The 13,572-nt window shown below is 45.0% G+C and overlaps 1 protein-coding gene across 8 annotated transcripts in view; it reads left to right on the top strand.

Annotated features, from left to right (window-relative positions):
* The window catches only part of ubr5 (ubiquitin protein ligase E3 component n-recognin 5), a 29,613-nt gene continuing 16,041 nt past the window's right edge, over nt 1-13,572 (top strand). For 4 of the 8 annotated variants that reach the window (XM_056602983.1, XM_056602986.1, XM_056602985.1 and 1 more), the window contains exons 1-19: nt 2-262; nt 2,429-2,473; nt 2,567-2,648; nt 3,147-3,223; nt 4,566-4,685; nt 5,840-6,134; nt 7,545-7,704; nt 7,845-7,994; nt 8,702-8,913; nt 9,007-9,123; nt 9,390-9,500; nt 9,737-9,891; nt 10,325-10,442; nt 11,135-11,319; nt 11,717-11,826; nt 12,249-12,361; nt 12,846-12,992; nt 13,159-13,270; nt 13,384-13,538. In XM_056602983.1, the coding sequence (XP_056458958.1) occupies nt 201-262; nt 2,429-2,473; nt 2,567-2,648; nt 3,147-3,223; nt 4,566-4,685; nt 5,840-6,134; nt 7,545-7,704; nt 7,845-7,994; nt 8,702-8,913; nt 9,007-9,123; nt 9,390-9,500; nt 9,737-9,891; nt 10,325-10,442; nt 11,135-11,319; nt 11,717-11,826; nt 12,249-12,361; nt 12,846-12,992; nt 13,159-13,270; nt 13,384-13,538 (2,526 nt within the window). In that variant the 5' untranslated portion in view covers nt 2-200. Of the gene's footprint in view, nt 263-2,428; nt 2,474-2,566; nt 2,649-3,146; nt 3,224-4,565; nt 4,686-5,839; nt 6,135-7,544; nt 7,705-7,844; nt 7,995-8,701; nt 8,914-9,006; nt 9,124-9,389; nt 9,501-9,736; nt 9,892-10,324; nt 10,443-11,134; nt 11,320-11,716; nt 11,827-12,248; nt 12,363-12,837; nt 12,993-13,158; nt 13,271-13,383; nt 13,539-13,572 lie in introns of all 8 variants that reach the window. The other 4 variants (XM_056602982.1, XM_056602980.1, XM_056602984.1 and 1 more) reach the window with 2 other exon arrangements.

The following is a 13,572-nucleotide window of genomic DNA, read 5'->3' as shown; positions in this document are numbered from 1 at the left end:
CTGTTACATGTGCGTTCATCAACACAGAAAGAAGAAGCCTGCTAGAGTTAAGATGGCGGCATGTGGGTGAGGAGGCTGTGGATCTAAACTCGTGTCTTTCGCCATAAAAAAAGTCATATGAACCTGCATCTACACAGAAAAAGAGAACATAACAATTCCCATACAATTCATGCATTTGCGTGTGATTTTGGATTGACCTCATGACATCCATACACTTCGTGGTCCACCCGTTGCCCGGGACCGAGGATCAGCTCAATGACAGGTAATTGTTGCAGGCCGCGAAAATAAGTCTTACAACTAATATTTGTGTTTGTAATGTGAATTGTCTACGCTCCCGTGTTTTCCCGATGTATGACACTGTCATTGTGTGAATTCTTTGAAGAATTAATTGTATGAACCCCCCCCCCCCCCCCGGGGTTGAAACAAGGCCCCGGCATCTTGAACAATCCTCGTTAGCTTGTTGTAGCTAAATAGTCCCATCAACCGTAGCGAGCAGCAGCAAGCGCCAGTGCTAAGATCAGCTAGCGTCCGTGTTGAGAGTCCCTAGGGTCAATTGAGAGCAGCTAGAGTCAGTGTTGGGAGCTGTTAGCGTCTGTGCTGAGAGTTGCTAGCGTCAGTGCTAAGAGTAGCTAACGTTACCCTTAGGAATGATTGGCTCTCAGTCAAAGTTGAGATGGACAATGCGGATTGGGGGATGGGAGAGAAGAGGGGGAATATAGGTCAATAAACACCAAGTCATGTTATTATTTGGAAGGGATTTATACCCAGTCTTAATCAAAATGGTTGCTGTCCGGCTCAATGTTTGTTTTCTGGGCGTCTTTGTTATTACCAAGTGTAACGAAGTAGCTAACGCCAGCTAGCTGATGGTAGCTGCTAATGCTAACAAGCTATCAGCAATCAAATGATGGAACGCTAGCACCACGTCCGCGTCAATGGCACATTTATCACGATATATTGCTTTGCATTTCTTGTTTACAGTTTTCCACAAACAACCCGTGCCACGAGTTACACCCTAGACAATTAATTAAAGAAAACATACAGTACATGATATTTCGTATCATGCTCGAGTCGCCATTTATTTTGGCAAGTAGTTGACATACCGAGACATAATTTTGGATGTGCGATCACAGCAGGACACTGGTTTAAAGTGACGTTGCCGAGCTTTTTCTTGTTTTTGCATAGATTGGGGTTCATGGCTGATGTATAAGATTCACCCTGTTACCTAAATATGTGACACACACACACACACACACGCATTGTTTTGCCAATTTTCTCAAGTATCAAATTACGGTGGTGATTGGTTAACAGTAAGCTTATGTATGAACATAACAGCTTATGTTCAGTATGCCTTGGTAGTTGGTACGGCCTGTATTTTAACACAGGTGACTTTAAGTTAGGCTATTTATACTGCAGAGATTGAACCATTTAATGAGCTGCTCAGCCTGCTCTACTTAAAACAAAGAGGTTGAGAACATAAAATGCCTAATATATGAATAATATATAATATACACCTAAATCTTTAAAAAAAACTTCGCTGACCTTATTGACTTCATGCAAAAGTGATCTACTACTACATTTGTGCATTATATATTATAACGGAAAACAAGAACTTTCTTTAAGTCACTGAGGTGGCCATGTCTGTTAGGTCTTTAATGCCACTGCACTATCTATGTCCATGTTCGACATGTGCTATTGGCCCCTATATTTCCTCTGCAGTTTTAACTTGCAGAACTAATAGTTGATGTAGGAGTGTTGCATCTACATATGCTCATAACATTTGAAGCATGTTGAATTGCTTTAGTTTGCTTTCTTATTGGTCACATTGTCCTAACCAGTTGGATTCCTTGACCACCATATATTATAATATATTGTCCAGAACAGAATATTAGAAGAAGGCTAATTAAAGGCTCAGGCTATTGTTTGATGTGGTATCTTTCTATGCTATGTTGGTTGGGTTGCACTACATTTTCCCATGCTGGAATGTTCCGCCATGAGGATTCCATTCTGTAAAGTTTTGGATGATACTTTGGTGCAATATTCTCTTCTATTGTTCTATCTATCTTCCTATTTAGATCTAATGTGGTAATATTTCACTATTGCAAATTCTGTGCACAAACAACATTATTCATATCCTTAGGTCTTACTAAAGCAAAGCCTTTTTACTAATTTAGTGGGGAAAATGTGATTTCAAAATTGAAGTATTTCAATAAATTAGACAGACCGTTGCTTGACCTGTCTACAAGTTTTTATTATATTACTTACTTTATATATTTTATATTTGAGTTGGTAACAAAACCAAACATACCATACTTGTATGTTGACATGCTGTCTAAAGCCCTTTAACACTAAAGTCATAAGTGTTCTTTTTGCCTTTAATGCTATGTGTGTGATGAATGTGATACATTTATTTGCTCCATCTTTCCCCCAGGCTCCGTGAAGTCTCAGAGAAACTCAACAAATACAACTGCAACAGGTGAGCTTGTTAGGTTATCAAGAGTGTGAAATCTGTTTTTCCGACGTGTATTTATTATCCAAAACTTACGTTTTCTTTCTTTTTTCAATGCAGTCATCCACACCTCAGTGTTCTGGAACAGTCCACTTTGAAACAATGTGTGGTTGGACCAAACCATGCTGGATTTCTGCTCGAGGTAAGGCTGAGACATGAACCCATTCAGATTTAAGGCTCAGAACTCATTATGTTACCTTTTGTCTGTCTCTTATCTGAATCTTTTACTGAAACATCAGCTCACAGATAAAATATGCATACGGAAGAGTTTCTGCCAGTTCAGCAAGGAGGCTTGCTACTAAATCATCAAATAAGATGATATAATCTAATGTTCTTTTCAATCAAAATGGAAAAACTTTAATGATTAGAATTTATGACATGTACGGCAAAAATTTGCCTTCTTCGTGGCCTCTTTTTGTGTTAACAGGTTTGCAGCACAATGCAAACCCATATGAAGGACTTATGGCCTCAAAGCAATTTTTGGTGACATGACGTCCGTATCTTTAATGTCATACAATGTTTGATAATAAAGAACATCAATCATTCTACTGGCACAGTCTTTTTAATCAGACTGATGTTCAAAAGATATATCAGTGCATCTCTACATGATATGATAAAATGCATCACCCTTTCTCCCCAGGACGGACGTGTGTGTCGAATCAGCTTTGCTGTCCAGCCCGATCGCTTGGAGCTCAGCAAACCGGAAGGGAGCGATGGGTGAGTGATGTCTTAATGTTGGGATTCTTCCAGTGTTCCAGTCTTGGTGTTTCCCATGGCGTAGTTGTAATCTATTAGCTTGTTGAATTCGCTGTCAAAGGATACATTGTACGTGCTTAGACCTAATGTGGTTGGCTCTTCTGTGGTTGTAAGGCGTTGCTATTCTATCTACACCATGGTTTTCCATCCATTACGATGCTCGTGTACTCTTGATGGCAGATGTCCATTGTAATAATAGTCTTCATGCCCATACAAAATATTGCTTCTGTACTGCAGAATAGGGAGACTAGAAAAGGCCGTAAACCAAATGGTTCTACATTCATCCTCCATATTTGGAGCACACAGCTGCAAGCTAAATCTCTGTAAGATGAGGTGCTATTCTGGCACTGTTACACTCTGCTAAAGTAAGCTTTTCACCATTTGCAAGGGTTTGTGTTTGCTCTTGGCAAGAATCTTTTGTTGAATGTCTGTCTCTTGAAAGCCATAGACTTCCTGCCAGCAGAGCAGCATTCAACAGTGATTTCAGCGTTTTCAAGGCCCCTTTAGCTGCCATCCGTGCATGTGAATCAGGCTTGGGCAGTGTGCGATAGTGGAGCCGCCTGGTCTCAGCTTTTTCTGCAGAGCACATGTTTTGTTGCTTGGTGCAAAGTTGCAAAAATAAAATGAGACTGTTTCAAATGGTAATAACCTTGCCTTCAGCATCCTTGTGGGCCGCAGGAAAGCCTATGGAAGAAGGCGTCAGAATGGTTTATTCGGAACGAGGGATTGCTCAACAATGCACTTTCTTTCGTTTTTTTTCTTCCTCTATGGCACCAGTGCGACATCTAGTAACCCACCCTGTGCATCCTTCTAATGAGCTCTTTTATTCCCATGCGCCAGATTTAAAACTTTGATCATGTCGAAGTCTGCCTTAGTGCTTGCAAGATTTTTAATTTTTTTATACTTATTTTGTACTATTTTCATCACTTGGAGCTTGGATGTCCTTATTCAAATTTGTTTTAAATTTATTTTGCCTGACACTTGCATTAATACAAAAGCAGAAACATTGGAGAAAGCAATTGCAGCCCAAAAACCCCAAGATCCTTAAAACGGAAATGTCTCAAAGGCGGAACAAGTTGCAGTAATTTCTGATTCCCTAGGGTGTTGCTGTGCTAGTCTCACCAAACCTCCTCTTTGAAACCTAAAAGAACATACTCAGATCGAGGGGTGGGGGGAGCTTACTAAAACCTTGGCTTGTATGTGGAATTTCAATTACTCAGTTATAATAAGACATCAGTATAGTTTTGGTCCTATGTTGGGACCATGATAGGTTTGTCACTGATCTCTCATCTTTTGTTTCCAGTTCAAAGTTGAACAGTGGTTCAGGGACAGGAAGGAGCTCCAGGCCAGGCAGGACCAGTGATCCACCCTGGTTTCTGTCTGGTTCTGACACACTGGGCAGACTGGCAGGCAACACCCTTGGGTAAGTTCTGGCAGTTGTCGGAGAACCCAGCTCAAGCAAAATTCAGTGCATGATTCTGGCACCACTGGTTGGGTTTTTATTGCAAACTGGTTCACCCTTTCTTAAATAAAAACCCATATACAGACGAAATGGAATGACTAAAAGTGATCCAATAAATGGGATCGTTTTTTGGGGAGCTATTTTTCCATAGAAGAATCCATTACTCCTCCAAAGCAGTGTCTGGAAATGGTAAAATTGGTTTTCATACTGATGTATTATATATAACTAGTGCATGACAAATGCAGACCACACAATGATTTAACCTGTACTGCAGCTCTTACAAGTTAATCATCAAAAAGGGCAGGAGAGAGATTTAAATCATAATCATTAGATCTGCCCCAGCAAGTATCTGTTAAAATTAGGGGGGAAAATGGCCAACAGATAATGACTATTTTTCCTTTCTGAAATTGCGACTTTATTCTTTTCCCACCTAAGGGGTGTGTGTGTGTGTGTGTGTGTGTGTGTGTGTGTGTGTGTGTGTGTGTGTGTGTGTGTGTGTGTGTGTGTGTGTGTGTGTGTGTGTGTGTGTGTGTGTGTGTGTGTGTGTGTGTGTGTGTGTGTGTGTGGACATTTTCACAGCGAGTAATACGCTCGTGTCAACACCGGTATTACTGGTATAAACGGTATTAACTTTGAAACTATAGGTCAACCGCCACCTCTCCGTCAACTCTCCTCTCACACCCGGTGACAGCGGCTGGCAGCGCTCCAATTCTCGGCGTCTTATAACGTTCTATATAATAATAATATCATTTTATATATCATAATATCACGGCCAAAAGCTCTGTGCGCCTCCGGATGGCCGTAGCGCGGGGAGCTCACGTAGGGATTGGGCTTCGCAGGGTTTGTTTACCGGTGTTGCTATGGTTACCGGTCTTGTAAGGTAGCACGTCAATTCTCGGCGCGACAATTCTCCCGCACAGAGCAGAACTGTGGCCTATTCTACACATTTTAATTTTCTTAATTATAATTATATTATTCATTTTTAATGAATTTGTTTTTTATTACTGGAAAAAAAAAAAAACGTTGACCTCAACACCGGTAATACCGTATACCGCGGCAACCCTAGTGTGTGTATTCACCGGGCGCTCTTGACTGTGGCTTTGTGTGTGTAACAGGAGTCGCTGGAGCTCTGGTGTAAATGGAGGCAGCGGAGGAGGTGGTAGCGGTGGCGGAGGCTCCGGGGCAGGTGGAGCAGGAGGAGGGGGAAGCAGCGGGGGTGGAGGTGGTGGTGGAGGGGGCAGCAGTGGAGGAGGTGGGGGCACCTCGGGCAGGTCCTCGACCGCTGCCCGGGACTCCCGCAGACAGACCCGGGTGATCCGCACCGGCAGGGACCGCGGCTCTGGCCTGCTGGGTAGCCAGCCCCAGCCTGTCATCCCTGCTTCAGTCATCCCAGAGGAACTAATTTCTCAGGTACACAGCCGGCGTTTGCGAGAAGTGCTTTGCAATGTTCTGCTGCCATTATTTCTTGCTCTTGGCAGCCATTTTGATAATTTCTTATGTTAATGAATGGGAACAATGTTATTGAGCCTTTCCTTTGATGGCTGCAAATTGCATGTTTTATGGTGATGGATATGTATTTAATCCAATATTTGGAATTGCATTTAAGATGCTGAAGTCATGTGACTTAAAGAGATACACAAGGATATCATGGCGTAAGCTAACCAAATTATAAACAATATTATGTTGTGGAGTAGTCATATATATTATTTCTTCTTGTATAGATATTCCAAATATTTTCCATTGATAGTTTTTGTTTACCTTTTTTTTTTATAAGGAATGCGAAAAATACTCCCATTTGTATTACACCAAGCTTTTTTACCTGCTTTTTAACTGTTGTGGTACAGTAGCTGGATACACAACTGGATGCTATACAGTTATATCCTTTGGCCACCTTTGGCCAAACATGAGACCTATGCAGTTTAATTGTATTTTAGCTTTTTCATGGGTTAGTGCAGGGTTTGTTATTCGCCTAGTGTGTAGAAATATTGATCAAATGATGGCTCTATAGAGAGCCGTGCTGCTGCCCGAACGCTAGACACATGGGGCCGGTGTTAACGTCTTTAGTTCCCCACGTCCGATCGCTGTAATTCATGTGTGAATATCAGTTGACTATCAAATGTATTTGTGACTTCAAAAATAACAGACTGTCAGACTCTCAAAATACCACCAAAGTGCTATACTGCTAGACATTTGAACTTCAGTCGATGTCAGTGTGTTCCTGTTGGGCGGTCATTATTGTAAAACTGTTCGAATGCACAGTCACTCAAGCTACCTAAGTAGCTCAGCAGTAGCTCAGGAGGTAGAGCGGGTTGGCTGGTGACCGGAAGGTTGCTGGTTAGATCCCCGGCTCCTCCTAGCTGAGTGTCGAGGCGTCCCTGAGCGAGACGCCCCACCCTGACTGCTCTGGGCAGAGAGGTGTGGCGTCCCCTGTCTGTATAAGCTATCGAAAGGAATGACGATGGTGACCCATCGTTACTCCCGAGTTACTCCCGAGGAGACTCGATAAAATGAAAAATGAACGATGCATCCTGGGGAGACGATAATAACAGTGAAAGCATGTGCTTATAACAACAAAAAATGCGGCTACTCGTCAAACAAAAACCTTAGTCAGCCAAGAGCCCTAGGACTAATTATTCAGCAAATGGACTGAGTGGTCAGTCCTGGTTTTTCATTATCCAGTCCCTACCCCGATTGTCAACCATGACTAACTAGAACCACCTGCAATGTTTGCATCCCTTCTTTCCATCCTCCTTTTTGTACGATCGCGACTGCAAGGAAAACTAACCTGCTTGTGTCCTTCACCCAACGCACCCCCCCCAGGCCCAGGTGGTCCTGCAGGGCAAGTCCAGGAGCGTCATTATCCGGGAGCTGCAGAGGACCAATTTGGACGTGAACCTGGCAGTCAACAACCTGCTGAGCAGGGATGACGAGGACGGCGACGACGGAGACGACACGGCAAGCGAGTCCTACCTCCCTGGAGGTGAGTGAAGCACAGCTAACCGGGGCCGAGGGGAAGGGCACATCTGCTCTGCACTCACTGGCTGTGGCATGAACAGCCGCCGGAAGGCTCAGGGGATCACTGAACCACGTGTGCCCTCTTGTTCCCCTGGTGTGCTGCAGAGGACCTCATGTCCCTGTTGGACGCAGACATCCACTCGGCGCACCCCAGTGTCATCATTGATGCCGACGCCATGTTCTCAGAGGACATCAGCTACTTTGGATACCCCTCCTTCAGACGCTCCTCGCTCTCTCGCCTGGGCTCCTCCAGAGGTAATGCAGCAATACAGAGCGAAGCCTTGAGGATTTAGAGGAGCTTTGGTGGTTTTCAATTCTGTCTGTTTTAATGGGATGGCTTTGGAAAACGCGCACAACAATCATCGGTGAACAGCAAACATTGCTAATTCAGGACGTTTCTGTATCCAAAGTACGACACAAGCACTCTTTGTTGTATTTGGGTAGTTGTTGGGGATTTTCCTCCATGAAGACATTTTTAATTCATAATTTCCTATTTTCTTTTATTGAAATCATGGATTTAGTCATCCTGGGGGGGGATCTATCAAGCCTTTCTTTCCACTTGGTCTCACTGTTGAGCTTGTAGGTAGAATGAATGTCTGTTGTTTTAGTGCATGGCTAAAGTACCTTGTGTGTGTGCCCTCTGAGAAAGGCCCGCTTAGTCCTCCTGTCTTAACTCTCCAACAATGCCTTCTCTGAAAGCCTTACTATCGCTCCTCTAGACCACCTGCACGCTTAGCCTCCCCTGACCCTCCTCTCGTCCACCACTCTCAATTTATTTCCCCCCCCTCCCCCGCAATCTTGAACTTCCAACGCTGTAACTCAAACTTGCATTACTTTGACCTTAAAACCAATACCCCTCACCTCCGACTCTCGTATCCTCTTAAAGATTAACAAGTCTGTTGCCGGGTCCTTCCCAGAGTGGCTTACTTTTATCCCGCTGGTGTGACCTTATTGCATACCAGTTCTCCTTCTTCCCTTAGAGCGTGACTCTGAGCTGCTGCGTGAGCGGGAGTCCGTCCTGAGGTTGCGCGAGCGACGCTGGCTGGACGGGGCCTCGTTCGACACCGAGCGGGGCTCCACCAGCCGCGAGGGCGAGCCCAGCCTCGACAAGAAGAGCATCCCTGTGCAGAGCCCCGTGTCCCTGGGGGAGGAGCTCCAGTGGTGGCCTGACAAGGTGGGTGTATATGTCTGCATAAAAACGCTGTTTCGCTCATAAACGAGTGTGTAATGGCTACTTTGACACAGAGCTGTTATTTTTCCTCCTTAGGATGGTGTGAAGTTTGTGAGCATCGGGGCCTTGTTCTCTGAGCTGGTCGCCATCAGCTCCAAAGGAGAGCTTTACCAGTGGAAGTGGAGTGAACCCGAACCTTACCGGAACACACAGGTTGGGAAATGAGGCCTTTTATAGCTGGGATGCATTTACAAGGAGTTGGCAAAAGGGATAAAAATAACTAGATAAATACTGAATAAACTCCACTAAAGGTTAAAATATTTTAAATCCTTGTCTAAGCTTTTCATTTATTTATATTTATCTATTAGGTTACTCTAGCCAACTCAATATATTTTTGCAAGTCAGTTGACTAGTTTCTACTTGGCCTTGTGTGCACTTTCAAGAAAATGCTAACCCTCAAATGTAATTTGTCCAAACAGAACCCTTCAGTTCATCACCCGCGTGTTTCCTTTCTTGGCCTGGCCAATGAAAAGATTACGCTGTTGTCCGCCAACAGCATCAGAGCCACCGTCGCCACAGAGACCAACAAGGTTAAGAAGGCTGATTCTTTCAAGAAACTATTTTGATATCCAATTGTGTTATCTATCCTCAAGTTGTCAAATTAGTTTAGTTAGTTGTACTTGGAATATTGGTAGGACACTGGCAAAACGCCTCAAAATTATGCTTTTACCATGTGTGCTTGTAAATTAGTGTTTGACGACCATCAGCCATTCCTATCCTCGGCCCCAATACGGTCTCCATCTCACAAAGTTGTGTTTTTCTGCAGGTGGCCACCTGGGTGGATGACACACTGAGCACTGTGGCGTCCAAACTGGAGCACAGCGCCCAGACCTTCCCCGAGCTGCAGGGCGAGCGCATCGTATCGCTGCACTGCTGTGCCCTCTATACCTGCGCCCAGCTGGAGAACAGCCTCTACTGGTGGTGGGTGTTACATAGTGCATAGTGCCGCCGTCACGGGGCCGCTTCCTGAGCGTGGCGCTCGGCCCAGCCCAATCATACCCTTTTGTTTCCGTGTTCCCAACACTGATTCAGTTCCCTGCAGTGAGTCAGTGTTTGGACCAGTCATCCAAGCTTCGTCTACTTGGCAGAAACATTTATGAAAAGGAAATCTCCAGTTGATTGAAAGCTTACAGGCTTCAATCGTCATAGTATTTCAAAATATGAAGACGGGTGGATGCCAGTGAAAATCTTGCCAAAGAAATCTTTTATCTAAACTTCTTCTTTCAGACTCTAGACATCATGGTACCTTGCAACTGTAATGATGAGTGTTGCGTTAACATCCTATGTGCTGTAACACATTTTTTCACCTTGGAGGACCTGGGAATTACTGTGACACTATTGCTTGTGTCTACAGGGGAGTGGTGCCTTTTAGTCAGCGTAAGAAGATGCTTGAAAAGGCCAGAGCCAAGAACAAGAAGCCAAAGTCCAGTGCTGGCATCTCCTCGATCCCAAACATCACTGTTGGAACACAGGTGAGTTCAAGCAAACTGCACGGTTGGGGACAGTCGTCATAGATGGAAAACCTATGATCAAGTAGGGCCAGCCCAAGACCTACTCTGGGGGTCAACTCTTAATGAGAAACAAAACGATGAATATAATAATACCCAACAGTTTAAACAAGGGAAGTGAAAAAGAATGGATTAAAAACTGAAAGTGCCTCAGGATTTTTATTTTAAGAAACAGATGGTTGAAGGGTTAAAGGACAATGTACCTTTAAGAGCCCCACCATGGGAAGCAGAGCCTGTATCCTGGTTGGTGTATCTTGATATCGGCATTCAGTGGCTGCTGGGAATATGAGAGAAGCGCATTAGCCTTCTGAGTGACTCACTTGGTAAAGAGAGGGGGAACGTGGAGGCTCACGTTGATGATCTTTGGCTCACTCTCATAGGGTGGCTCAGTTTATTTTTCTCCTTCAGGCTGAGGCTTCCGGATCAGTGCAGAAGTTCTGACTCAATAAAAGAGGAATAAAACCCATTCATTACCATTTTATCCACATTAACCAGCCTCAGACTAACTTTCTTACAGATTATGTCTGAATGCATGTATTTAGGACCGATGAACCCCTTTTGGACTGTATGGGGTATGCTTTGACTTGCTTTTAAGGAAAAAGTAATTGGACTGGTCCTGACAAAACAGTGTTTGTTCTTTTTCTTTCTCCTCCCAGGTGTGCTTGAGAAATAACCCACTCTACCATGCCGGTGCAGTGGCCTTCTCTGTCAATGCTGGAATTCCCAAGGTGGGCGTCCTATTGGAGTCCGTGTGGAACATGAACGACAGCTGCAGGTTCCAGCTGCGCTCACCAGAAAGCCTCAAGAACATGGAGAAGACCGCCAAGACCCAGGAAATCAAGTGAGTGCATGATCAGACTGCATTGCATCTTGGGAATGGGTTACTTGGGCAGGGTTTTGTTTTCAAACCATTCATTTAATGTCCACTATTGAAGTGCCGCATTCACGTACCGGTAAACAAATCAGAAAAAGGGTTCCAGATTGGTCAGAAATGAACCTGGACTAATTGTTCTAAACTCTAAATTGTCTGGTAAAGAGGCAGGTACATATTGCAAACAGCATTTCACTCACTAAAAGCTGACGGATGGAGTATAAATCTCAAATCTTACCTACATCATCTTTTTAAAGTTCATCTTTTTAAAGTTCCTAGTGTTTTATTGAATCATCAAGAAATGTGATTTCCTTGTTACCGTTCTTAACCCACTGCCACTTTGACACTGCCCCGCTTTCCCTCCCAGAGCGGAGAGCAAGTCAGAGCTGGTGAAGACGGAGATGGGCCCGCCCCCCTCCCCCGCGTCCACCTGCAGTGACACCTCTTCCATCGCTAGCAGCGCCTCTCTGCCCTACAGTATGTCAGCAACACCCTCCCCCTCTTTCACATTTTATCTCCGGCTCTTATCACAAACGCGCACGCCTAGTTTTTGTTCGCTGCCCTTGTGACTCCTTTGACTTTGAGGCAGATGGCGCAGTGTTCCTCTTCTATTGGTGGCCCTTTTTATGTCCTTATTACCTGTTAAAGCACCCGTCAAGATGGGGGTCATTCATTTTGCCTTGCCTAGTACACACGCTCCATTTCTCACACGTACACACACGCGCGTATACATGCACACATGTACACACACGTACACACACAGTCATTCACACGTATTGCAGGAGATAAGCTTCTTAACTGTCATTTTATATCTGTTTCAACCATCAACACACCCAAACATAACGCCAGCAAACGGCCAGAGAGACGCACTAAGAAGCTGGTATGTGTCCTCCTTTCAGAACGAAGGCGCTCCACCCCCGCTCCCAAGGAGGAGGAGAAGGTGAACGAGGAGCAGTGGCCCCTGAAGGAGGTGGTCTTTGTGGAGGACGTCAAAAATGTCCCTGTAGGAAAGGTGAGTGAGCGGATGCCAGCACAGGACTCTCTCTAACCCTGCATCTCGATGCGTTTTGCACCAGGTGTTTTATTAAGTACCCATAGGGTTGGGGGAAATCAGGATTAGCGTCCGGAAGTATTTATTTTCCGGACGCTATTCTTGCATCGTCGGATTGACTGAAGTGACTGGAACTGAGTTCCAGTAGAGTACGCCTTCTTGTCAGAGGGTGCTATAGTGCATTTCCCTTTTAGTTGATCCGCATTAACTATGTTTTGTTCTGTTCAGCCTCTCTCAAATGAAAACAAAACAAGGGCGGACTAGTAGAGCCCATGCCCCAACGTTGCACCCATCAGTTAAACCAAAAATCCTGAGGTGCTGCTTGAGCCATCCATCTCTGACCTCATGGATCTTCTTTTTCCCTAACCTCATTCCTAACCATTATAACCCCATGCATTGTTTTTATTTATTTATTTTGTACGTATTCCGTCTGTTGGCCGCCCAGGTGCTAAAGGTGGACGGTGCCTATGTTGCGGTGAAGTTCCCCGGGACGTCCAGCAGCGTGAGCAGCCAGGCGACGGCGGTGGCTGCCGACTCTGACCCGTCCTCCCTCCTGCAGGACTGCAGGCTCCTCAGGATAGACGAGCTCCAGGTAGGCCCACAACCACCGTCCCGGAATAGGGCACTAAACGTGTCATTCTTGGTAATCCTCAGCTGTGTGTGTGTAGTCTACTTTTGGGAGAAGCTGAGACCATTCAACAGTTGTTTCGGGTTTCAAAGCTCTTTCTCTAACCCTTCCTGCTTTTGTGTCCCGTTAGGTGGTTAAGACGGGCGGAACTCCCAAAGTTCCTGATTGCTTTCAACGCACGCCTAAGAAACTCTGCATCCCAGAGAAAGCAGAGATCCTCGCTGTGAATGTTGACTCCAAAGGTATGTCTTACCAACAAACCGCTCTTCAGTTGCCGGTAACATCATGTCTTTTTTTTCAGCATTGATTCCCCGAGTTTTTGACCATGGAACTGTGAAATCTTGTGTTACCCCAGGAGTGCATGCGGTGCTGAAAACCGGCAGCTGGGTCAGGTACTGCATCTTCGACCTGGCCACGGGCAAGGCCGAGCAGGAGAACAACTTCCCCACCAGTAACCTGGCCTTCCTGGGGCAGAGCGAGCGCAACGTGGGCATCTTCACCGCAGGACAGGTGAGACGAGCTCTATGGTGCTGACACACAGCGA

Source organism: Gadus chalcogrammus, chromosome 11 (genome assembly GCF_026213295.1).
Source record: "Gadus chalcogrammus isolate NIFS_2021 chromosome 11, NIFS_Gcha_1.0, whole genome shotgun sequence".
Classification (NCBI taxonomy): Eukaryota; Metazoa; Chordata; class Actinopteri; order Gadiformes; family Gadidae; genus Gadus; species Gadus chalcogrammus.
This window is presented reverse-complemented; position numbering and strand designations above follow the sequence as displayed.